The 27,589-nt window shown below is 36.2% G+C and overlaps 1 protein-coding gene across 1 annotated transcript; it reads right to left on the bottom strand.

Moving 5' to 3' along the window:
* Positions 1 to 376: 376 nt before the first annotated feature.
* Positions 377 to 26,451, bottom strand: snx9a (sorting nexin 9a). Its single transcript, XM_066673116.1, has 18 exons — positions 25,641 to 26,451; positions 20,354 to 20,440; positions 19,894 to 19,968; positions 17,986 to 18,069; positions 16,607 to 16,688; positions 13,131 to 13,272; positions 11,148 to 11,229; positions 10,919 to 11,044; positions 10,717 to 10,834; positions 9,538 to 9,668; positions 8,392 to 8,495; positions 8,197 to 8,300; positions 6,451 to 6,528; positions 5,840 to 5,916; positions 5,548 to 5,637; positions 4,038 to 4,152; positions 2,749 to 2,840; positions 377 to 1,239 (listed from the first exon to the last, which is right to left on the bottom strand). Exons 1-18 carry the CDS (start codon positions 25,650 to 25,652, stop codon positions 1,192 to 1,194), a joined length of 1,647 nt encoding a protein of 548 aa, XP_066529213.1. The 5' UTR covers positions 25,653 to 26,451; the 3' UTR covers positions 377 to 1,191.
* Between the last annotated feature and the right edge of the window lie 1,138 nt (positions 26,452 to 27,589).

Raw genomic sequence — 27,589 nt, 5'->3', positions numbered from 1 at the left:
TTTTATGGTAACTGTTGCATTATATCCAGTATAATTGGATAGTTTTCATTATATCCAACAAACCAATGACCTAAAATTTAAGTATTTTAAAAATGGCAAATGAGAAGAATTAATTTATCACTGCATTCATTGAGTTTGATTAAGGAAAATGGGCAGCAAAAGCATGTGCATTACTTTGTTTTTTTCTGTGGATTAATATTGAAAACCCATGTGGACACAGGGAGAACACACCAAACTCCTCACACTCACCTGAAGTGGGACTTGAACCCCTTACCTCCAGGTTTCTGGAGCTGTGTGACGGCACCACCGTACTGCCCAGGCTGAGTTAATTAATCAAAATTTGGACGATTAATTTCCATAGAGGTAAAAAGGCTTTATTTCACATATGTTTGTAGAAGAAAAAGTAAACGATTACACATTATACATTAATTTTGCATATTATAGTATTAAATATTTCCTTTAAATCTTTTATTACAGTTTAAAAATAAAGAAGTCTAAACTCACAGTGGATATATTATATTCAAAGAATAATTATTTAAAATAACTGGAATTATAATTTTTTTAACTAGAAATAAAACATTAAAAACAGTTCAGACAGCTATGCATTTGGTCACACCGTTTAAGGCCCAGGCTCAGTGCAAGAGTCAAAGTAGGCACAAATCTGAAAATGAAATACAAGTTGTGCTGGAGGTCTGTCTTAATCATGCAACACGGGGAAAAATCATGTCAGATCAGTGTGCAAATATGAGTAGCAAGCAAAAGTATGAACCAATTAGCAACAAACTCATTTTTGTGTCAACTGTACAAAAACTGTGTTAAGCCCACAAAGGCAAACGGTTTCAGCAAGAGTGCCATATGTTTAACACAAACTTTAATAGTGGCTTATTGCATAATAATGCATATATGAATAGGAATGTATAAGATGCTTAAATAGAGCAACATTCAAGACATTTGTTAAAATCCTTTGGAATGCTGAACAAATCTAAAAATAATGGTCACGGAAAGAGCCAAGATCTGCTATTAGTTATTTACACACAGATTCCCTTTATATAAAACTGGATTAAGTGCGTAAAAAGATATGAATGTGCGATTTTTGTAAATTTCAGAGCTGAGGGCAAAGTCGATATTTTATCTCATTGCAGAGGAAGGGTGTTGTGTAGCTGGTAGTAGGGAGAGGAGATGTACATTTCTTCACATGGTTGTGTATTGATTAAGAGCCTGCTTCAGCATTCCTGCAATCTAAAAGAGAGACAATTTATTAGTAAACAACCATTTCTCAGGCAGAGTCTTCTAATAAATTACAATTGAAAAATAAATTCTCAAAATTGTCGCCAATAGTTAGTCAGGTCTGACTGCACCCTGATAGCATAGAGAATGCCAACTGCCCATATCTGTTAGATGAGCTAAAAGACAACACCAGCAGGGTACATCCTTGCTACTCAGTGAGGGAGGCCAATTGGGTTCTGTAGAACTTCAGGCCTCCAAAGTTTGGGGTAGGACAAGGTGGTTAGACCAAAGAGACTCTGCTTCTCTCAGAATGTGTTTTGTTGCTTTTTGGGCAAATATTCAGTTTTAGTAGTATTATGGTAATTTTATTTTTTCTTTTTGTTTTTAGATGCACTTGAAGGAACCGGCTTGTGAATCTCACAGTAGGTGGTTTTCCATCCACAGAGTTTGTGTGAATTATGAAAATATGCTTGAAAAACATGGATGGAAAACGGCCATAATTTGAATAAACACCCAAATATCGCAAAAAGAGTTTAATGCTCAGACGAGGTGGGAAAGTTTAAATATTGCTAAAGCGCAAATGCGCAAAAGGGTGATGGAAAAAGGTTTTTTAAATAAATTATGTTGTTTCAGCTGGTTTATACACACTGCACATGCAAACAAATAAATCAAGCCTTTTGATATAAAGTGTGTTTTTGGTATAAACGACCCACTCGGGTCTCTCCCTCTCCCTTGTGTCGATGCCATCCCTGATCATGGCGCCTATGTCATCTGAAGTTTATTTGCAGAACTGCAGTGGATGAAAACACAACTCATTTCGTATTTTTTTCTGCCGTTATTTTTTTTTTACGCAAAACATATGCAAACATATTGGATGGAAACCCACCAATAGTACACCAGGGGGTGCTATTCAAGTGGTGTTTTTGGTTGTCTCCACAAAAAAATAAAAAAATACATAATATTGTAAATGTTGTACTTTGCACTCAGCCAGTGGTCAGTTTAAGACCAGGAGAAACTGCAATGTGGGAGAAAAGAAAAATATCTAAACACACTTTATTTAGCTTTAAATCAACTCAGCTTCCTTGTTTCCTTGTATGAGACACCGCTGTTACTGCATCACACAGCATGTACCGAAGGGCACTAAATAGAAACGAACTTGGTGTAGGAGGGGACCCTTATCCACAGTCACCCAAATATTTGGGTGCCATGTTATATAGTGTAATACGTATTTAAAAAAAAATCTATTCTCTATAAAAGGCCTAAAATGTCTAAAATCGGTCTGGACACCACTAGAACTGTCAGAACTCATTTAGATTACAAACAGTTTTTCATAACAATGTGACTGTTCTTGTCTGATTATGTTTGATCAAAGTTTGTGTATATACATCACAGAAATGACACCTATATTATTTCAAATAATACCTGTGTCAAATACACAGATCTTGAAGTTCATATCTATTTAAAAATGGTTTGGTTTTATGTACGTTCCTATGGAAAATGTTACGGTCTGTTGTTACTTACAGTCTCATAGAACTGCACCTGCTCTTGCAAGTAGAGTTGCATGACTCTGTTGTAGTCATAGATACGGTTGCTATGGAAGTGGTTCATCTCAGCTGAGGACACAGATGGCAAAAGTGGAGGCTAAAGTTACATTTCTCAGACACATTAGATGCATACACTCACATAGCCCCAAAGCAGCTCACAGACAAGCACCTTTCATACAAGCACACACACACACACACACGTCATTTCATGGTAGAAGACACCTGATATTATTCTCCGAACAACATCTTAACAGCTTAATTTAATCTCCTATTAAAAGTTTAATACAGCATGAGCTGTATTAATTAAAAAGAAAAGAAAAACACCCCCTGCAGAGCATCTCTGTGAACATTATGAAAGGGGAAAAAACAATGTGGTTAAGGATGTGGCATGAATCCTTTAACAGTCAATAAACTCACTGGTCTCAATATAGTTTATTGGGAGATTATACATTTATTACGCACACTTTCTCTGAAGTGAACTCTTATGTTTGTTGCTGATCTTTATATTTTATATATATCTTTATAAGACAAAGCACAGACCCAAAGCACTGCAGACAAGACAAGTTAGCCAGTTCTATGCAGCTCTTGCCTCGACCCAGAACAGAGATGCACTGAGCGGGCCAAAAGTCTAGCTCAGTTAGCTAAATTTCTTTTCTTATAATTTTGTATAACAAACTAGAATTTCTATCAAGGCTTTAGTTTTAGTGTGTTTCGGTGGGTAATAGAGTTTAGATATGCCTTATTTGTATTTTATTTTTTTAAGTTCAGACATGAGGTGCTTGAAGGAACAACACTATTTTTGCTCCTGAGCTCCCCCTACTTGCAGAGTGTGCTGAATTGCAGACTTGCAGAGTCCAGAAATGAAGATTGAAGGGGTGGTTTGCTATTCTTCTCCAAAAGCGACATAGTGAGGTTTTTAATTGAAGCGTCACAATGATTTTGAAGCTGTATTTTTAAAGTAATGATACTACCCAGTGTTCCTTTAAATTAGTATGAAATGAGAATAATTAACTATTGTAATAGTAAATGCTCCTAATTGGAATAAATACTACTTATGGAATGTTTGCATTGCATAGTCGCTTTTAAAGCTGTATTTAAAAAAGAAGAAAACAGAGCCTTGAATTATATAATCAGAAATTTAATCCAAATGCTTCTTTAAGAAAAAAATAGGTAAAAATTTTTGAAACAGTACCTTACATGTTATAATTATGTACATCACCTCTTCTTCATTGTGATAACAGATGCAAACAAGAGAGGTTGGCTTACCTTGCAAAGCATAGGACATTGTACTCAGATTCTTTTCCATAGTGTGTTTGTCCTGGGTTCCAAGCTTACTCATGGCCACAAGACGGTCTGCTTCTTTAACCTTCTCAATTGCTGCCTGAATGCAGATGCAAATTATGGAGCCTATTAATATTCTAATGTAGCATAAACTGCACTGCAGCTATTAAGGAAAATGTAATGGGGGCAGATATCAAATTGACCATTAAAAAAAATAAAAAATAAAGTGTTAGCTAATTTATAGCTTATTTTGCATATGACCTTAGTTTATTACAGATCAAGACCAAGTACCACAAACTATCAAACCAAACCTCTAAGTAACACCTATGAGAATTATCACAGAATATATGCTAGTTCTGTTCCGGGGGCAGGTGGGGGCATAAGGCAAAGTCGTGCATGAATTTTTTGCATGTTTTTATTGTCTTTATACTTGAAATTGCTTGCTTTGCAAAAAATGATTCTAAAATAAATTGTAAAATAAAAATTATAGGGAGAATTCAAATAATTAGGCCTCAAACTAATGTTTAAAACACATTTATGAGAAATTATGGGAAAATAATTTTCCATTTTGTCAAAAACAAAAATGGAGAATAAAGGCCACAGCGCTTGATGCAGGTGCTCACAGTGGCTCTTTGCACTTGTATCAGAAAATCCTCCTGCTGTTAAATAGTGCTGTAGGGCTCTAAAGATGTGAAGCTTTCAGCTAAGAGGTTGTCTGTCTCTAGCCTTTGTTCACATGTAGTAAGCAGTTGAAACTAGCCTTTCTTTACATGGGTTTTGCAAAATACTGGGGGGGGGGTGGGGGGGGCAAGCAGGGGAACGCAGCCCCACCGCTTTACTTATAAACTATGGTGCATGTATAGCCCATGTCGTATTTTTTTTTTTAAACACAAAAGAACTTCATTAAAGCATAGTTATGAAAACTGTGAAACATCAAGTAATTTATACATGAAAACTTTATATTTTCATTTATTGATAAATTCCTTAATTAAGTAGGGAATTTTTCGAGGTCATCTGGCATACCACCTCTTACTACTTCATGTATCACCACTGATAATGGGTACCACAATTTGAGAACCACTGGTTTAGCACATTTTGTTTTTTCTATGCTCAAAAATGAAAAATGATATACATCTTGATAATTGTCAGCTGAGGACAGGTGTGAAATATTCTTAACCATATTAAAAGAGCATAAAAATCCTAAAAACCAAAACCGCACACTGTACACTGACTTTGAGTGATCTGTTGGGTTACTAAAGTAAAGTTATGTTCAATCAGGGTTAAGATGGAAAAAAAAAGAGGAAATAAGGCAGTATTTTATGAACAGATAATTTTCTAATGGAAGTGAGAATGTATTATTCTATAAAGATAATATCCATCTTCCACATGGAGTCAAAACAAAGCATCAAAACATCCTGCAAGATCTTGCAGACTGAAAAACATATTAAAATGTGTTACTTAAAATGACATAAATAACTGAAGTCCGGGCCCCTACCTTGTGGACTCCTATAATGTCAGGGAAACATCCCAGTAGTCCTTTGTATTCACTGTTTGTTTCCATTAGGAAGTGCAGGTCTTTTTTTGGCTGATTAAAAAAAAAAAAAGAAAAAAAGAAAGTATGTCAAGGTCAGACTAAATTCAACTTGGTCATGGCTATTATGGGATAACCTCATATTTATAAGATAATAGCAGGGAAAATAGGAACATGTGCAGAGAAACAAAAATAATACAACTGCATAGAAAGCAATACCAGTAACCTTTAAAGAAAGCATTATGACGTTCAATACCTGCCCAGCAATCATCTCTGCTATTTCTTCATAGGTCTTTCCTGTTGAAGTTAGTGCTTCTGTAAGAGTTGCTTCTCCTACAAAAAGAAGAGAAACACTTTTGAAGAATAGGGTTGTAATAACCTCTCAATTATGTTTAGCAATGTTGCTTAGTGGAACTTAATGTAATTTAGCATGTCGTATTGTGTGGTGGCCTCTGTGTTAATATCAGGTAAATTCTTTAATCGTTCACTAACACCCAAGTTAACTCGTAGACTTCAGACCGATCATTTCACTGCTGACCAACACACCTGTAATCCACACTTTATTCACTAAAACTTAGTGTGCAGGACTGAATTTCCGATCTTGGTCGGGACAGTGCGTGTTCTGAGAAAAACCTTTCTCACTCTACACAGTCCAAAAAGGCAACAGAGGGCTACAGGTAACTGTTTGAGTGTCATTGTAGCACAGACAATTATGAAGGGATCTGACTGCCTGTTAAGGAGCCAGGGAAGTGGCACACTTGGGGTGTTTCCATAATTCCAAAGGTAGCATTGTGTTTTCCTGGTGATCTATGGTTATAGGGAAATGCTGTTCTTTCTGGTTTACATCTATAAAGGAGTTGCGCTTACCCTGGTATCCACTTGTGTTGAAAACAGAGGACAGGTTCTGAAATGCTTTTCCAATCTGCTGGTACTCTTTCTGTAGTGCTGTAGTAAAAGAAAAAATATGAAAAAAAAACCCATAAAGGACAAACCCCATTTTGGGAAAACTTGGGTTATTTTCTAAAGACTGAAATCTGTGATTTGTTATTTCTTTTTAACCTTATTTTTAACCAATTAAGGCACAAAGAATAGAAATACAATGTTTTCACTGAACAAGTTAATTCTGTTTGGTAAATATAAATAACATTTAAGGCCTGCAAAACACTCCAAGCACTTTCTTGCTGAAATAATAAACTCCCTAGGAAAAGACATGGTGGCACTTGATGTCTTAAAATCCAATGTTCACCTCCACATCAATTGAAATTCTCACATATGCAAAGCACTGATGCCTTGGTCACAGATGCACACCCCCATGCAGAGAAGTTCACAAGTCACGAGTCTAGGCTAGAGTCAAAGGTCAAGACAAATAAACCGGGCATATATTCAGAGTATCACAAAAAACAGCCAACTAATCTTGTGTGCAAAATACAACTGTGTGTATATATATATATATATTATTAGACTTATGCTTCTCTATTTCTTTCTATTGCTTTCACCTATTTTTGTCTTCAGCTGATAATAAAAATAAAATGTGCTAACTCTCGATTCGATTAGAGAAAGCGAGAGAGAGAGAGAGAGAGAGAGAGAGAGAGAGAGACTCTGCACCTGGATGATAATGGATATATGCTTTTTTTGTGTTATTTTTTGAGTCCAAGTTCAATCAGGAGTCATTAAGGACAAGTTACAAGTTGAGCCTGAAGTGGAACTCGAACTATATTTATTACTGTAGAATGACAGTTGCTTAAGCAGCCATTTGAGGGTTAGATGAACACACTCATTTAAAACTGGTATCCAGCCTTAACCTACATGGACTGGTATATCTCCTTTGAATCTTCCACTGAAAAATGTTCCGTTTCAATTATCTGACAATCCTCTCAAGTTTGGCATAAAGTGATGAGCAACAACCTATTTTTGCTTGCTACATCTGAGACTTCAATAAACGCAGATTTGATATCTTGTATTTTAATATGATTATAGTGTAATGCTAAAAAACAGTGTGACATTTCTTTTCACTCCTATTTTGCCCAGAGTTTTGGGACTGTGCTGCAGGTATCAAATTCAAAATTTGTTTATATTTAAAAACCCAATATAGGTAGTCAGTTTAAACATTGGAAAACCTTCCTTTGTATTTTTTTCTGTTAATCTGGTTCAGGAGAATATATATATGTAAAAAAAAAAGATTTTTTTATTATTATTTGTGTTTTACAATATCTACTTTTCTGTAAATGAGTCTTGTAGTTTCTTAAAACACTGTATAAAAAAAAAACCCAGACCCTTTTCTTCTAAATCCAATCAGAACGTTCTAGCAAAAAATTTGTCTATTTTTTGAGGAAACTACACATTTCCTGGTCTGAAATACTGATCTTTTGGAAAGACTTGTTACTCTTATATAACCAACATAGGTCAATTAGCTAGCTGCCATGTACAAAACTGTATTAATATTGAGTAGATTTTCACTTGTATCATCACTCAATTGTACAAGCAACTCCACAGAGGAGACAGTAAAATTGGGCTTAGATAAGCAGGCAATGAGAAACATCCATCAGCACTTTGGCACTGACCCTAGCAACATTTAAATCTATGATATCCTTAGTGAGGAGGATGTGAACTCACGTCCTGTACATCTCTTCCAGTGAAGATGGCCAACAGAAAGTAGTTCTTTAACACGATCATCCATAGATTTGGTAAAGCGGCTAAAGGATTCACACTTCTGCTCTCTGCACCCAACAGAGAGAAAACGTCTTTCAGATAATGTCTCTGAAGTGTCAAAAATCTACATTGAGAAGTGCTATTATAAAAATGCCTCACACTTCTGTAGGATCTAGTTCTCGGATCTCAGGATCAATTGTTGAAAATATCATCACTCCTACTGTCTCGTCTTTCTCTGCTTTCCGTTTCCCGACTTTCCAGTCCTAAAAAAGACAAAGCAATAAAGACAACATCAGATATTTACAGAGAGTGCACCATATATTGTCAAGCAATAAAGTCCCCGTGAGTAAATAAGAAAAATAATGTTTTGTTATTAATCATATATTATAATTACAGCCAATATTGCAACCAGTAACATGGAGACTATGAAATATGCATCAAATAACACTACTAACACAAGACACACAAACATTAGATATCCAGGTAGTTTCTGTCCAGGTAGCAATATTACAGCTATATTAGTATACACCATAACATTATCACCACCACCTTGTTTCTACACACACTGTCTATTCTCTCACCTCCATTGACCCTACCACTTCTTCAATGGTCAGGACACAAACAGGATCACCACAGAGTAGCTATGATTTGTGTGGTAAATTATTCTCAGCGCTTCAGTGACACTGATGTGGTGGTGGTGTGTTAATGTATGTTGTTCTTGTATGAGTGGATCAGACACAGCACTGCTGCTGGAGTTTTTGGAATTGGTCCAACTTGTAGATGTTAAATCAGAGACAGTTGCTCATCTGTTGCTGCACAGTTTGTGTTGGTTGTCCCCTTGTTCTTAATCAGTGAACCCAGGACATGGCACAACACACATTATCATACCTTCAGCACATCAATCACTGCAGTGCAATGGAGAATGATCCATCATGAAAAAAAAGTATGCAAAAACTATGCAAAGCAACAGATAAACTACAATTTGTAATTGTAGAACTACAAAGTGCTCCTGTGATTTGTGGAGCTGAGAGAATTGACAGTGAATGCAGAAACAAGAAGATGCTCATAATGTTATGGTTGATCTGTGTATGGGGCCCTTAAATTTAGCTTCCTCATATACAGTTTTAGAAGGCTTTTACACTGATACCTTCACCATCAACACAGTGAAATGAACACAGTATGAATTTTGTTAGTTTAGTTTTGAACTATTTTGTTATCTATGCAAGATGTGATTACGGACTATATTCACAGTCCCACGTACAGAAAAATGTAAGTATATTTATTTATTTAAGGACATGCATGTACCTTCTCATCTCGGTAGGTCAAAAACAGTTGAAACACTTCACTGTTTGCAACTACAGGGTGTCTGCACAAACGAGACATCCAGCCTTGTAGACGTTCCATTCGCATTTTAATAAACTCATCTTCAAAGCGACCTACACAGAACAAACAAGCCAGTTCCATGAAGTGATGAGAACAACAATTGCTTTTAGATCTTTAAATTCATTGTATTCAAAACCAGCAATTTAACCACACTTATCTCCTTGTTTCTAAATTCAATGTACATTTTTATCAGTTCCACTTACCATATAGGTGCAATTTTTAGTTCTTCAATTATTGACAGTAGTCCACCTGTTGCTCTGCATAGTCTTTCACCCTATTAACTAAGTGGTAGATCAGTCTCAGCGCAGCAGCAACACTGCCACTGGTAGTATGAATGGATCAGACACAGCTGTGCTGCAAGAGTTTTTGAAATCTCTGCTTACTAACTGTCCTGTTTTAGACAGACGTTTCTTGTAGTTCCAACTTGTGGGCAGTGTCGGAAATGACCAGATAACTGTCTACTAAGGCAGTACTCTGCAGGAGAAAGTTGCAAAGTTGTGTCTGAAATGAATGCTTGTACAAACGTTGCTCGTTTTCTGCTCCAGTATGTAGGACGCAGTTATGAATGCCTTCACCTCAAAATATTGCCTTCTCTAAGGTACTGACTTTGAAGGTGCTGCCTTTTGTGTCAAACACAGCCGTAGATGTAAAGTCAGAGTCAGTAGCTCATCTGTTGCTGTAATTGGTCTGATCCACTCGTACTAGCTCAGCACATACTAAAAAGTCATCACCACTTCAGTGTCACTGCAGGGCTGAGAATATTCTTGTGAGGGTCCAGACAATTGAACAACCGGGTGAACAGGATCCTAGACTTCAGTCTATAATTGATGAACAACAAATGTACCTATATGATGAGTGAGGCTGTTAAAATGGACAATACGTGCAGGAAAAAGAAAGGTCACCTCAATGTTTTTGCTTATTTGTGTACATGTATTATTTTAAAGATATAGCTGCAATCAAAAACAAACCATATGATGTACAGCAAATACCAGATAAAATTATTTATCTTTGATGAAAGCATTCTGAGCCACATTAGAAGTGTGCAATCATATTGTAATACCATTGTTTTAAAGATTTTGAAACTCTTTGCTTAACACTGACCTGTGACTTGTTTATCTGGAAGACATGGGATAGGTATAGTACAGCCAAACTTTTCCACAAGTCTCTCATACAGCCAATCAAAGTGTTTGTATCTGTGGTTGACAGCTCTGTTTGTACTCTGAAAAGCACAATTAAAACCATTACAACATGCAATATAAGCCACTTCAAGAAGCAAGGATGTAAAAACGAGTAGTAAACTTACATTAGGTATAATCTGATATTCTATATAGCTCTTCAAGCCATACAATTTTGATCCTTTCTTGGGATCAGCCACCGCACAGTCCAGCTGAGACTGAGGATATAGCCAAACTGGGCCCACGTCACCTGTCTAGCATTGAGAAAAAGACAGAAGGGCTTTTGACATTAATGGCCTTAATATTAAATATGTAATAATAATGATAATTACAAAATATCTGTACTATGTAGCTTACATATATTGGCAATCTATCATTTTCTTTAGGCACATATTTTGTCAGTAGATACACTTCAGGATTTGGGGTCTTGGAAAAGACTCTAGGAATAAAAGAAAAAAAACAACAACAGGAATTGCATCAGAAAAGCACAAAATCTAAAAAACTAAATGTTTCAACCTACATTTAGGACCTTAATTTTAACTAAGGCTTGTTATTGTTACTTAAACAAATACATTTTTAATATGAAAAAAGTACATCCCTATTTCAAAACCAATTGGACTTTTTTGTAAAATGCAAAAAAAAAAAAAGAAAAAAAAAAACAAAAAAAAGAAAAAAAAAAACTGGTAATCTAGAAAACTAGGATAAATTGAAAAAAAAATTGACTTCACTGTCTTTAATAAAGGAACTATGTTTACTGTTAAAAATTGTAGCAATTAACACAACTTTTAAGACAACACTCAACTTCACAACACACCATCAACACAAAAAAAAAAAGCCAAAACAGTAGCACAGACCATAACACAATCATTGTAAAAATACAATAAGTATATATGCAGTTGCTTTGATTCTACAGGATTTGGAGAGGAAAATAAAAGTTACATTTTTCCTTCCAGCAAGTACTGTCACGGCTGGGCAGGGAAGATGAGGAGGCGGACGTACACGCAAGGACTGTTTATTTAACAAAACAGACATACGACAGTACAGGACAGGGCAAGGGCAGGACAAGTATGTTGAAATGCTGACCTAATGAAAGTACTTCAAAATGTTACTAAAAGGTGGTCTAGGCAGGAAACGATAGCAGAGGCTTTACACAAAACCCACTTGTTATAAATGTAAGATCTGAATCTGCTGTACACCAATGATTGTATTAATGTTATATTAAAAGTTGCCATACCAAATGGTAAAATAAAGTCAGAACAGATTCTATAAACGTAACCGTCCTGTTTTAGACAGACATTCCTAGACAAACTCCTCAGACAGTCACCCAGAGTGGGACTCAAACCCACAACCTCCAGGTCCCTGGAGCTGTATGACTGCGACACTACCTGCTGCGCCTCTGTGCCACCTGAAAGCAGTTTTATGTTTATATATATGTTTATATATATATATATATATATATGTTTATATATATATATATATATATATATATATATATATATCTATCTATCTATCACAGTAACATGGCCGTTTCCCTTAAAATCGCATCAGAGCATTCAGTTCAAACACATTCAACAGTGGTGTCTGATCTTACCCTACCATGGATTGAGATGTCTCTGAAATTATGAACAGTTTGTGAAAGATCCAACATTCTTGCAATGTGTATGATGCAGACATGAAATTCTAAAAGAGGTTATATTTACAAGTTGGTCAGTGAGAACAGGAAATCTGTTCTTTGTATAGTGTCAGTTAAACAAAGGTTCAGAAATTTAAGAACACACTGAATCACAAACTTTGTTGAAATGCAGATGAAATGTATTACCTACAAGTATCAAATAACACTTAAATTTTTTTGTGCCTTGCAACTGTTTAATGTACACTCGGAACACGTAGGCTTCGTTTAGCTTCAGTTAGTTTGGTGTGTACTGTCACTACTGTGTCTTGAGTAGTAGTAATTTTTGCACATGCACATTTCAACAATGGCCTGTTTTCATTGCTAATGCTCATTCCTGATTGCCTCTCTCTCGCTCTCGCTCTCTGCTGTGCTTGCTGACTGAGGGGGCCTGCTTGTGTGCCAGCTAACCGCCTGCTCTGCCGATGTGCTCTATTGTATGCGCTGACTGAGCATGCCAACATCATCTTCTGCTGCTCAGCCCGGTATGCTGTCCGGGAGTGTCTGCTGTGAGTGTTATCCAAGTGAATAATGGCTGCTTTTAATATTGTTACTTTGACCTACACATTTTCACAGTCTGTTCCAAACATATCTGGCTGACTAACAACTAGAATATTCTAGGATTCTATTTCTATGGGCATGATAGGACGTATGGTGCATGTTTGTCCTACTTGTTGAGAGAAATCTTCATAGCGTGATGAGCTGTGCCCTTTTGCATCGTTCCTCCTCCCTCCTCACTTTGTGACCAGCTGTAAGCTCCTGTAGACTTGCCATCATCTGAGTCATCATCCCACTCCTCATCATCAAAGGAACCTGACAGACATATGGATAACCAATGAGAGGTAACAAACATCAAAAGAGGGCAGAAAATAAAACTATAAAACTCTACATGAGGAGATTGCAGCACTATCCTGCTGTAAACCCTTTGCTGGACCGACTACTGGGTCGGCCTAGAAGAGACTTTTTCCCTTGACTGACTCCTAATGTGGAAATGCACATGCACAATAGGAGCGCTATATTTCACAAGGTGGTGCTACTACACTGTCCGTTAGTTCAGTCATATTTCACATAGCGCTCTTCCACCAACTAGGAACCAGAACGGTTCCAGTTCGTGAACTAAATTTGGAACCGTTCTGCACAATTCAACTGACATAAACTGATTAGTGAACCAGAAAGTTTAATTCCCAGCAGGAAACAAAGAAGAGTAGGTTCTTCAGTGCAAACCTTGGCTTTGTCTGTGTGCGTATTGAGGTTCTGTAACTCAAGAAAGGGCTCAGAGCCTCACACTCGTTATCACCCAGTGGAGCTGGACGGGTTCAAATACATAATAGGAAATTAGGAACATGCTACATTTGTGTGTGTTTCTGGGGCTGTGTTTGGCTCTGTGTTAGTTACACAGAGTTCACAAACTCAGCAGGACAACTCTGAACTCTACAATGTTTTCACATGTATTATATCTCACAGAGAGAGGAGGACTGCTGAATTTCTTTTTTCGTGTGAGTGTGTGTCTTTGCCTGAAATATTGTAAAGGGAAGTGTGGGCATCAATGTGTTTATAAAACTCAATATCGGTGCGCACATCCTCCTTAAACTTCACGTGCTTAGATGCTGGTAGATCATCTAATGTTTATGTTTAAGTAAAATGAAAAGAAAAACACTGATGTCTGTGTTATATATTATGATCAAAACTTTGTGCTCCTTTTTTCCATTTCTGCATATATTAGTCCTGTCCTCCATAGTTTCTGTACAACACAATCACAGAATAAAAACCACATGTGAACAAAAACATTGATATGAAGCCCCAATATGAAGCTTCTCCAGACCTTCCAATGACAAGGGAATGTGTTTTTCCTGTTTTTGAAATGCTAGAAACACCTCTGTGACAACTGCTATATGGCTTAATGGTGCGTCGGTCCTTAACCATCTCCAATCAGCCTGCAACAATTTTATTTATTTTAATGGTAGTTATAATACATTTACAGGTATTTTTATTTCTTTTATTATTATTTTATCTTACACTATATTTGTGCATTTTACGGTTGCACTATATATATATATATATAAAATGCATGTTCACCGCTGTATTCATATAATACTCTTCTAACAATCCAGGCCACAGAGCTTGGATTTTGTTTACTGGCAACAAACTCCATGTATGCAGGAGCAATCTGTAATACTGACAGCATTTAAAATCGGAACTACAATACAGATTCAAAATAGTGGAGAGAGCTGTCTTCCTCCTCCCCTTCCTCTCCAGACATGAAGCTCGACCGGGTTGCCAGTTTGAGGGAAAACTAAATGAACAAGCAAGATATGAGTGTGTTTTCTCTCTCTCTCTCTCTCTCTCTCTCTCTCTCTCTCTCTCTCTCTCTCTCTCTCTCTCTCTCTCTCTCTCTCTCTCTCTCTCTCTCTCTCTCTCTCTCTCTCTCTCTCTCTCTCTCTCTCTCTCTCTCTCTCTCTCTCTCTCTCTCTCTCTCTCTCTCTCTCTCTCTCTCTCTCTCTCTCTCTCTCTCTCTCTCTCTCTCTCTCTCTCTATATATATATATATATATATATATATATATATATATATATATATATATATATATAAACTTGGGCCGTAATAGTGAAGAAGAATGTGCCATAATCAACAAATTTACACAGAAGTGTTCATCATTTCACTAAAACATCTACCTATGCAAGAAAAACACAAAAATGTGAATGAGCGGCCGCCATTTCCCTGCATTTACAATAATTTACTACCTGAAATAAACTAGACAATGCTGGTGTCATTTTCACTTTAGGAGTGAGGAGTGGTTTCATATTAGGAGGCAGATCCTTGCTTCTTATTCATAACAACCTGTCAGTTTAAGATTCTTATTTGCGTTATTCTCCACCTTCTAATTGAATATTCATTTCCACCTTAAAAAGCTAAGCGAAGCTAAAGCTAGCGCTAGGTTTTAAAAACAAAACTAATTTTGAAACACATTCATCCATTTAAAAACACACAATCAAGTGTACATCACGTCACTAAAACATCTACCTACTAGTGAAACACTTATATTTGCTGTGTACTACCAAGCCTGATTTCTATGTTCCACCTTAAATAGGTGAATATGCGAGGCTTTTCAAGCACAATTCTTATTCTTTAATTTGTTTAAAACACACACACACACACACATCAATTTCTTTATAACAAACAAGGATATATACACCTTTCATTCATGTTTTTATTTACCTTCTTCATATAAAACACACAAAACAGTCCTAACACCTTTAAAACGTTGCTATGCCTCACTTTCTTTATATGAAACACACAACCAATGGCGTTTACTCCTTTCAATCTATACATAGGCATCTGTACTACAGGACCTCGGGGCGCGGGATCACAGGAGCTCCGCACCGGATTGGGCACTTCTCAAAGAGAATATATTGCTTCAGCAATGCTACGAGAGGCAGCACTGACTGTTTTCTTAATCTATAATCATACACCCTGGACATTTAATGTCTAAATACAGTAAATATATTACAAATTTATTTTTAGTTATTGCATTTTTATTTTTATACACATTTCCATACAATTTATCATCCATGTATCTAATATCTTGTCTGTCATTATAACAATATTTTGTAATGTATTGATTTTTAATTTTGTTTTTATATTTATTTTTAATTGATATTTAATTTATATCCTTCTCATATCTAAACGCTTAATATTAAAACTTCTTTAATCCATGATTTCTCCTTAGGCTTGGCTACATTTAAAATGGTGTTCCTCAGTGTACTTCTTAAAATAAAGGGTGATTGACTGATTGTGTTATTTACTTTGTGTTTTTCTTTGATTAGTTCATTTAAATAACCATAATATAAGTAACATAATTATAAGAAATTAAAAAATTGGAAATAAAAGCACACATTCCAAAATATGTGTCAGTAAAGGAATGATTCTGCACATATTTACTACTCTTTGACCTTTCATAGTTAACCCTAACTGTACAGGCATAAAGTAGCATACATTTGCATCCCAGTACATGTAATGAGTCTGAGATACAGCATACCATACCACCTTTGTGAACAGGCAATATTGACATTTTTTCACCTACAGTACAACATACAGATTGAACAAAAGCTTCAGGAAGAAGAGGATTTCCTCTGCATTATCCTCTTACCCTGAGAGGGTAGTGCTTTCTGTTGAGAGGAGTCCCAGTTCTCATTGCTGTTAGCTGCCCAGGCCTCATTACCATTAAATCCCTAGAAATTAAATGAAAGTTTTATTTTGCTTCATATAGGTATACAATGTCTTTTTAAAAAAACACTTGACATCAAACACTTGACATTCTACAGGATAGAGAAATGACTAAAATCTAAAATCCTTTGGCATACCCATTGATAGTTCCACATTTAAAACCGGACTGACTGTAGGGGACCTAAAAGCTCTATAGCTCTTGAGTCCTTTGCCCCTGCTGTCCATCAGTTGGAGTCTTAATGGCCCGTTTTATCAATAGACCTGACCTTGAGTCAGCTAAATGACTGATCCAAAGCTACAAAAACGCATTTGGCTTCCTTCCTGCCTTCTACTATTAAAATCATTTATACCAATTTATCCTCAACAAAAAGTTACTCAAGTGTTCATTCTGAGTACTCAGTCAGTGAGGATAGCCCTTAAAGTAAATGAATCATCCATGGCTAATGGCCTCCTTAAATCTGCCTTTTGCAAGTGTGATCGACATGTTCATCAAATACATTGCTTGCAGCAGTGTCTGCAAACATGTCATTTCTTCTTCTCATAGCAGAAAGTACCGCGAAGCTTTACCTCTGCATTCTTGTAATCAGTGATCGAGTAACAGTAAACTAGAACTTAAACTATTGTTGAAATACTGCTGTATTTCTAGCTTGTTTGTTTATCTTGTGTATTTTGTTACTACCCAAACATATCTATCATGTCCTTGTCATAAAACTACACTCATCTGTCATTTTATATTGTACTCTTAACATAAATGTACACTTGTAGTTCTACAAACAGATTGCAGTGCATGTCTGAAATATAGCCTCAGATTTACCCAGTGGACCCCAATTTAAATGGGGAAGCTTTCTCAGAACTGAACTGTAACTGAATTTTTAGTGTCATACACATCAATATTGCTTGATTTTAATGAACAATTCTAAATCACTACAAAGTCCACCAACTAAAAAGTATTTAGCCAAAGGCATACTTTGCTCTGAAACCATCACATAACAATGGAAAATGAATATAAATATCAAATGGGTGTAAAATAAATAATGTGGACAACGTGTGAAATATACTGATAATATGCAGTAAGAGTAAAAATATCATGCAAATTTGAAGAGGAAGTGAACTGCATGCATTCTAATTTAGGTTGCTGCTACTTTTCATTTCATTTAGGGAACTGGGTACATTTTCAGCACTATTTAGTACAATTCACAAATAGTGTCGCAAATACCCTTAACGACACAATTTTTAAAGTGGAATTGAAAACTGTTATAGTATATAGAAAATATAAAAAATATAAATGATGGTTTAATATACCTGATTGACAACAGGGCAGTAGTAGTTGGCATTGTGGGCATCACCTGAAGGTGCTGCTGAAGAAGCAGTAGATCCTGGGTTAATCTGCAGAACAAGTAACATTACATTGTTCAAAAAATATATAAGATGCAAAGGTTTCCTTGATCATCTTTGTTGCATATTGCAAATATAAGCAAATATATTTACAATATGCTTAACAACTGTTGGAAGTTGTTGACAGATCTGCACTTAAAGCAAGCCAGTCAAGCACACAGATTCTGTGGCTACGAAGCCATACTGCTGTATCATGTGCAGAGTGTGGCCTGGGAGTGTTTTGCTAAAATAACCATGTACTTCCCTGAAAAATATGCTGCCTCCATCAAAACATTTGGTAAATTGTTGTGAGCGATGACCTGTCTTGTTAGCAAAAACTTTTAAATTCACCTTAAAATGGAATGCCTGAAAAGGGTATAAACCCAATATTCTTTTTTTATTTTTATATATTCTAGGCTTCAAAATCAATATTTGTTTATAAATATAAAATACTGCCATCCACTGCATACTGTCTAAATATATGCTATAATGGTACATGTTTATCAAAGGATTTGCTAAAATATAAGAAAATAAATATGTACTAATATTAGTCCACTCAACAATTAGTAACTGAATTTTGAACTCAATATTTTCTACACCAGAGAGAGGCCTCAGTAAAAGGTTTCACTGGAAAAAAACACCATGTGAAATGTATAAAATCTTGCTCTTAGCTGTTTACTGAACAAACAATCTGTAAAATTGTCAAATAGATGTTCACTTAGCAAATTATGTTACTCTATTCAGTAAAGTTAGAGACCACCATATTTGTTGATTTGAGTCAAAGCAGACATTAAGCACAATTTTTAATTATTTCGGTGTCAGAAAAAGCAAGTAAATATAATGTAGAAAACACAAAAGTTTCCACATTAGCAGAATGTTGTCTATTAAAAAAGTATTCTGAGGGAGAAAGACACAGAGTTGTGTCTGAAAAGAATCCTTGTAAAAATGCTGCCTGTTCTCAGTTACAAAAACCTTAATATCAAAATACTGCCTTCTGAGACACTGACGTGTAAGACAGCAAGGCCTACTGCCTTCTGTTTCAATATCATGGATAGTCCTCTTGCATAAAGACAGGGAGAATTGAACAAGTGGGAAAAAAAAAAAAAAAACCATATTGAACTTGAAAAATCCCCCAATCAGAATATTACTTAAAAATCTAATCTTTAAGAAAATGTAGAAGATCAAACTCGACTCCTGCATCAGATTTTTAAAAAGGTGTAACAGCTGTTTCTGTCCATTGGATGGAAAGGATGTGTAGATCTAATAAAGCCATTACTGACAAAATCAAATCAAAATTTTTTTGTGCTTTTGTCACTAATGTCATCACAAAGCAGTTTCACAGAATTCCAGTAAAGACAAAGTTTTAAAGTTTAAAACTTGAAACATAAAACCCCCAGGTGAGCGTGGCCAGAGGCGACATTGGCAAAGAAAAACCTACTCAGAACCAAAGTTCACACGGGGGACCTACCCTCATTTGGTCAATCTTCCTACAAAAGGGGGGGGGGTCTGAGAAAATTAGTCTAAATTAGAACATGGATCCAAAGTATCATAAGACAGATACTTCCAATTTCCAAACCAATAGCTGTTCTCCTAAAAAATAAATAAAAATCAAAGTAAAAAACTAAATAATAAAAAATATTTTTGTAACTCACCCTTGTAACTCACAGACAATTATGGCTTTCTACTTTTCTTCTGACAGAAAAATTAATAAATTGCACTTGAACATGACATAACTGTAAACATGGCACTCTAATTCCATGGTCTCTAATTCAAATTAAGTGATGAATTATGTGATGTAAATTGGTTAAGAATCATGGCCTTTTTTCTTTCTCTTACCTGTATATAATCCTCTGGCACCAATCCTCTTTGTCCTCGAGAGTTCTCAGCTTCTACCCAGCCTCCACCCACATTCTATATAAAGAAATGTATCCCCCAGCACGAAAAAGAAAAACCAAGTAAGCGTAGTATCTATATATGTATAAATCTGATTAAGCCAAAAATAATTTAGGTATAATGTTTACTCTCATGCATCAGAATTAAGCAGACACTGAATTAATGACATAGACATATAAGAACATCAAATATAATGACCAATCCAATTTTAGAATTTAATTCATCATATACTTTTCAGATTTCTTCAGACTAGTGTCAGTTTGAGATCATTACCAAAAAAATAAAATAAATCAAAGAACTAGTCTTCTTCTTTTTTAAGGAAACTAAATGTTAACAAGAAACAGGATGGAGGTTTGTAGTGACGGATGTGTACTGTTGTAGTGTTGACTCTGTAGATCCTCACCTGATTAATGACTGATAGTGTTTCTCCCTCTTGGATGCTCAGTTCATTGTTGCCTAGCTCAGCAATGAAGTCATACAGCACGCGAGCCTGAAAAATTCCATTTGAGAACATTAAATATACAACATAAGGAGCATATGTACTATTGTCATATATTGAAATCAGAGGCGATTGCTCTAAGACTGCCAAGAATGTCAAAAAATAAGTGAACAAATATATACTGTTGTGTGTACATGTAATTGAATAAATATGCACTACAACGTGCTCAGCTTTTGTTCAGAATCAGCTTCTTATCACTGGTAAAGACGCGGCTTTCCTCTCAATCATTCCCACAGCTTCACAGTGCGGACGCTCCAATAGCGAAGCAGAGAAGTGCAGCGAAACGAGACGAGTCATTGGATAAATGCTGGGCTTTGTCCCACCCATCGGACGCTCGGCGTCTCTGGGGGTCTATGGGGCAGTGGGCTGGCCTCGGTTGGCCCGGACGCTCAGCTTCTGCATGCTGATTGGATGATCTGTCTGAGGCTGAACCCCTTTTTGATTGACAGCGAAATGAGCGAATCAGCGATCCTTTGGTGTAAAGATCCGTGGGAGCATTAAATTTTCATTCTGTTCTGAGTTGAACCGGAGACTTTCTTAAACCTCTTAGTGGCATTTTCTTTGTTAAAAACGACTAGTGACAAATCGAGCTTCTATTTCTGGTGTTTTTTTTTTTTGTAGCTGCTTGTTTGGAGACTGACTTCTATCACTCTTTCTGACTTCTATCGCAGTTTCTGTCCAGCGGGTGCTGCTGAGCCCCTCCACCGTCACAAAGCACTCACAGGCGTATGCACTTCACATGGGCCAAGGCCGTTTCAGCAGCCTAGCTCTGCTGGCCATTGAGAGAACACTAGTCAAGTCCCTGGAAAAGACGCCTTGTTGGTATGACAGGGTCACAGATCATTTTCTTGAAAAGGAACGGAGGGTAGAATTTACACATAAATAAACCAACACATTTTATGATGTAGGCTGAAATTGAGCTTCCCCTCCTTGAAAGACCAGCATCCGCCACTGATTGAAATACACATTTCTTTAATATTAAAAATTAAAACTTTATTTCCCTTCTTTGTAACAAAGAGGCCTAGGCCAACCACTGAAAAACAACTCCATCTTTAGACCCTCCTCCACCAAACTTTACAGATAGCATAATGCAGTCAGGCAGGCAATGTTCCCTTTGCATTCACTAAAGCCAGACTTGTCCATTAGAGTGCCAGATAAATTATAAACCTGTGCCTAATAAACCTATGCCATGAAGCTCCTGGCACAGTTTTTGTGCGGATGTTAAGGCGAAAGGATATTTGGAACTATTAAGTTATTGAGTCAGCAGAGCATTGGTGACATATTCACTTCGCATCTCACCACTCTGTAACTTTATGCAGTTTGCCACTTTGTGGCTGAGTTGCTGTGGTTTCTAAATACTTCTGTTTTCAATAATAATTGTAGAATAACTAGGAGAGAAGAAAATTCAAGAACTCATGAAACAGTGGCATCATATTACAGTATCATGCTCAAAATCATTTGATATCTTTAGAAGAACTCATTATAAATTATTGTAAAGTCAGTCTGCATGTCTACATGCTTGATTTTATACAGATGAGGCAATGGGACTGAATGAAACATGTGAATTCAGTCATTTGGGTGTGCGTCTCACTATTTTTGTCCAAATAATTTATCTATTTTTAGCGCACTCAAAAAGGCTAAACAATAAACCATGTATAGCCTTTCTAAAAGTGACTGCCACATTATGATACTTGTAGTGCACCCCTAATTAGAAGTATAATTTAAATAAAATATTTGCATTGTCTGTAGAGATTTGATGGGAGCTACAGCTTGAAGAATCAAAAGGTGTGTTAAAATAAGGGAAAACATTGACTCATTTGCTCTTTGTATTCACCTGAAACAACTCAACTATGGTAAATAGAAAGGAACCCAGGGGCATTACACAAAGCAGAATTCCAGATTTAGCCATATAACTCTCTTAACGTATGGTTCTGCTCTCTGGAACAGACACAAAGTATACACAAAGAATCAGACTATAATTATTGCTTTTTCATACTTTTAGACACACATGCTTTTGTATGAGCGTCGCCTCATTCAGAGATATACATTACTTACAGAACACTAGTGAGATCTTATGGAGGGTTCTTTTCAGAGCAACAATTTACAAATTTATACAAACAATTAGAAGAGAATTCATAGGAAACTTGTGTTATTTTTTTGTCAACATACTATATATAAACTGTTTACACATTTATATTGTCTGAAAATGTATGCAGGAACTTGGCAATTAGGCAAGATGAAAATGCATGCATTTAACAAAGAAATAAAATATACTGGCCTTATTCTAAAGGAAATATGTTTTCACTTCTCAAATGTCTTGCAGTGATTATTGTTTTATTTATTTATAAACTAAGAGTTTGCTGAAATTTTTGACATGCAGCCTAAGCTATAACAACAAACAGCATACAGTGCTGGTCCCTCAAACATTGACAGTTGAAATTTGCAATGATTTTGATCTAATGAAACAACTGAGATGAAGTAATCTGACAAACAGACGTCAATGACAATGTACCGGACCGCAGCATTTTTAACAGATCAAATCTATTAAATCATTTATTTAATGTTCTGAAATATTAAACAAACTACCTGTGCTCCTGTAAAAAATAAGCATTACTGAGCATTTCTCAAATAGCTCATCACGTCTTATAAGGACTAAGTATATTTAAGTGTCTATTTGTTCAGTTAATATCCCATTTCCTGAAATGTTGGGACACTGTCAGATGCAATAGAAACATGAATGTGTGATTTGTTTATTTTCTTCAGTGTATATTTAACTGACATTTTTTCTCTGACCAACTTGGCTGTGTTTATAAAAAAAACAAATTTTGAATTTGCAACACAGTAAAGTTCATAGAATTTCCTTTCACACTATTTTGAAACATTACACTATAAAAGGAGCACTGAGTGAAGTCTGTCGTTACAAGAAAAAGTTATCACTTTATGCCAAGCTTTGTGAGACAATTGTCAAATAGCACAAACAGAAGATTTTTCAATGCAAGCTTGCAAAGAATTTAGGTCTTTCACCATCTACTGTACTTAATACTGAGAAATCTTTTAGGAAATGAAATTTTTAAAGAAATCAATTAAAAGCATTCTTTGAAACATTTTAAAAGCCCTTTAATGTTTTAAACTGTTAACTTAATAAAACCATTCAAAACTTTTACGGCTCATGGGAACCCTAGCTTTAACATTAAAAATGTAAATTTTGCTGTCAATATGAAAGAATATGTAAATATTCAAAATCTTTAAATATAAATACTAATCTTTATTCTTCTTTAGGATTCTCACACAGCAATTTAATGAACATTTGATGTCATATTTCATAGTGTATAATAAGTGGAAGAAAACAGAACATTATACTTCTCAAAACACATTTGTTAATAAGTAGTAACATGGTTCAACTTCAGCTAGACTATAAATATTTAATGCCACCACTAACGTAGGCATGGTATCAGCAACTTGCCTATGATGACACTAAAAAAAAAAAAGCAGCCATATAAACACACACTTAAATGATGGCCAAGATACCAAACAGGTTTCTCTTGATTTCAGATTCACAACCACTTTCCACTGACAACGCCTATTACAGGTCTATTTTGCAATAGTTAGTGCAAAACTAAGTGCAAAAGGTTTCTACAACATTTCAGTGATAGTTTCCAATAAACTAGAAATTATGTTAGTCTTGAATATGACTCGTTTTCAAGACAGCTCCTGTCCAAGTGTACCTTGTTACTCCTGACAGCGAAAAGGAATTGAAAAAAATTAATAAATGTGGGCATAGCAGCCTTAAAAGCAACAGCTAGGATTGTGGGTTGAAAAGCATTTCTCTCTGGCTGTTTACATTCAAAATTTCAACGTGGAATGGTAGGTTTGAGGGAAAAAAATGTATGTTGTTTGTACGTGGCTGAAGTTTAACTTGTCTATAAGATTTTATCCACTGTTTGAATTACTACAGAAATTCATTTGTAACCCTAGTTGTTAGGTTTTGTAGCATTTTGACCAGTTCCTGAGTTTGGACATTTCCACCTTAAGTGACCCGAAACAGCATAAATAAATAAATAAATATTCACTGGAACAGGAATAAAGCAATATCCTCATCTCTGTGCATGCTTTTCACAGTTTGAAGTTCTCTGTTGTCTTAAGAAACCTCCAGATGTCTCTGCAATGAGCAGATAGAGATAGCATACATTTCACTCATTTACAGACACTGGGACTTTGAGCATGTTTAACATACTGGAGAACTAGGAAAGGGTGAGGAAACATCTGAACTAAAGACAAATAGATTTTTTTACAGTCATGAACATCGCCTTTACTACATACTCAAGTATAGTACAATAATGACTGAGATAATATAATACTGACACAGACACTCAGTAAATACTCGAGCTGCATCTGAGAAACGTTTAGGCTCTATTCTGTTTTTGGACCATTTTAATGTTAATATTACAGTCAGAGGTCTGACCAGTCACAAAGCAACACAATGCTTTAACATAAAAAAGCGAAATATCGCTATTATGAAATGTAAACGTTTAAAGCCGTGTTTAACGTGATACAAATGTGCTGTAGACTGCTAAAGCTCTGGCCGAGTATAAACAAACTATCAGATAATACTCATGCACAAATAAGATTGCGATTGCGAAATATTTTGGAAAATAAGAAACCATAGGTATCGTTAATATCCTGCGTGTTTTAGGTCCCCCTAAGAGATATTTATTCATCGGGTGTAATGAGATATGGGAAATTGTGGTTTACATGTGTGGCATTTCGAAGAGTTCTGAATAAAGCTGCTGTACACGTCGGAAAAACTAAACTTACTCTATCCCACAATTCACAATGTGTTGTATCTGCACAATTCGGTTAAACATTACACGGACTGAATGCAGCTCCGGGGGAAACATGACCTAGTTCAGAGAAACAAACTTTGGAAAAGCTATGTACACGTTCATATGCGCAATCTCGACTGAAAAGTACACGGTTACACGCTAGTTTTTATTAATTTACGTTTCGTGGTGCACTTCTCACTGGCTTTACATAAAACAACGACTTTGTTTTCGATGAGACCCGAACCACAAATGTTTTCTACGTATGCTACACTTTGCAACGATGTGTGCGTTATCCTTGAGGTAAAGTGCCACGTAACACCGCTAATTTATAGTGTTAAAAGGTTTTACGTGTAGACGTACAGACTTACCTTGGTTGTCATTTTGCAAGCATTTATTTAACTAACATCTGATACACTCAGAATCTCTCTCTAATCCAGCAGCGAAAACTAGGGAATATTCAACGCTAGGTAATGACTTCGCGGTTGTCAAGTGAATGCTAGCAATCGAATTATACGACCGAGCTCTGAGGATAAACACTAGCGACAAAACCCAGTGTGTATATCCTTGTGATCTGCAGGTTGAATGGAGCCAAGATCTCGCCCACTTTCGAGTGCACAGGACCGGAAAAGTGCCGCAGAAACACTGGCAAAGCAACGTAGCTAGCTAGGATAACATTGTTGGGTGTTTCCCTCAGTTGCTCAGTCTTGTTAAAAATAACGGCGTTATATTCCGTTGTAAAACGTATACACCTGTTGTTGACCCTTGCCTTGGACATACAAAAGTGATACAAACAGGCCTGCTAACTGAAAAGTGGGTCTTTTCTCCGATAAATTATAGCTAGTTGTTCAACTCTGCTAGTGTTAGATATCAAGAGCTCTAATAGTTAGCAGTTATAATTTTGGCACAAAGCTACTTTATTTCGCTTGGGACAGCCAGTATGTTTTTATATTTAGAGGAAAGGTAAACACAGGAGGGAGTGTCTGACCAGCCCTTCACAGTCAACCGATCTAACGCCACCATCTAGAGGTTTCCACAAATAACTACACCCACAGCGTAGCTTCTCAAAACACTTTACAACCTCAATAGCGTATTCCTTTTCCTTGAACACCAACTTCAGCCACAATAATTAAATCACAAGATTTTCATCTGTGTAAGAACTGGCTGGATACATATCTGACTACATAACTACTTCTCCTCTTGGAGTGAATATGAATATGGTTTAGACCTAACTGGTAATAGCTTGTCTATGTGTATTTTTACATAACATGAAAAAATAAACTATTTTTTTACCAGTAAACAATGGCTTATTTACATACAAAAAATTTCAAGCATGGTTAAAGTTCCATCATCAATATTTTCACTGTTGCTTTTCAACACAATGATATTTCACCTTTTTATAGTAATGTATTCATGAGTTTGTTTTAGATGACTAGCAGAACCAGATGTGGGTTAAGGCAAGGCCTGTTGAATAGTCTATATTGCTTTATTCTGCAAAGGCCTCTGAGCTTTTTATGCAAATATACAGGGAAAGAAAAGGGTAAGATCGTTGACATTTGAAAATAAGTGAGTGAGTGTATGTGTGTGTGTCACATTGTGGGGACTTCTTGTCCTCGTGTCCCCATGACATAAATCATTGCATTTTAAGGTGATGTGTTAAGGTAAGGGTTAGGGTTAGAGCAGGAGTACAATGTATTGTCCCCTTAAACCATCGAGACCAGACTGTGTGTGTGTGTGGGTGATAAACTGTCCCATTAGAATGGAGCCCCCTCAGTAGCCAAGGGGGATTCCCAAATTGGTGAAGGTTATGTGGTCATTTGCAAGACACAGGGTGTGTGTGTGTGTTTGTGTCTGTGTGTGGGATAGGGGTGGGGCTACGGGGGAGGGAGTGGGGTCAGGCTGCCAGCAGCTGCTCACTATTGATGGTGTTCCATTTCTGTTCCCTGTCCTCTACACTCATCTGAGGTGAAGCAGCAGAGAGAGCACCCAAACAGAGTCACCTTCTTGTGTGAGTCAGTTGATGAGCGAGGGAGACATGGAAGTTGGAGAGAATGAGAGACAGTGGTTCTGGAAGTTCCAGGTTCTGTCAGTATTATTGCACAGCAATTCTACATTTAAAAGTACACTGATATTTCTTTGAATTAACATGTTCTAACAATTTGTTGTCAACTCATGACAAACAGACCAGTATTAACTTACTTTAATTTACTTTATATTATAAACCTTGCTGTACTGATATCCATTAAAAGAAATCTCTAAATCTGTTACCATTGGCTTATGACAGAATTTGTGTGCAACAGAATGTAAATCTATGTTGTTA

This window comes from Hoplias malabaricus, chromosome 1 (genome assembly GCF_029633855.1).
Source record: "Hoplias malabaricus isolate fHopMal1 chromosome 1, fHopMal1.hap1, whole genome shotgun sequence".
Lineage (NCBI taxonomy): Eukaryota > Metazoa > Chordata > Actinopteri > Characiformes > Erythrinidae > Hoplias > Hoplias malabaricus.
Note: the sequence above shows the minus strand (reverse complement) of the source record. Positions and strands in the feature narration are given on the sequence as shown.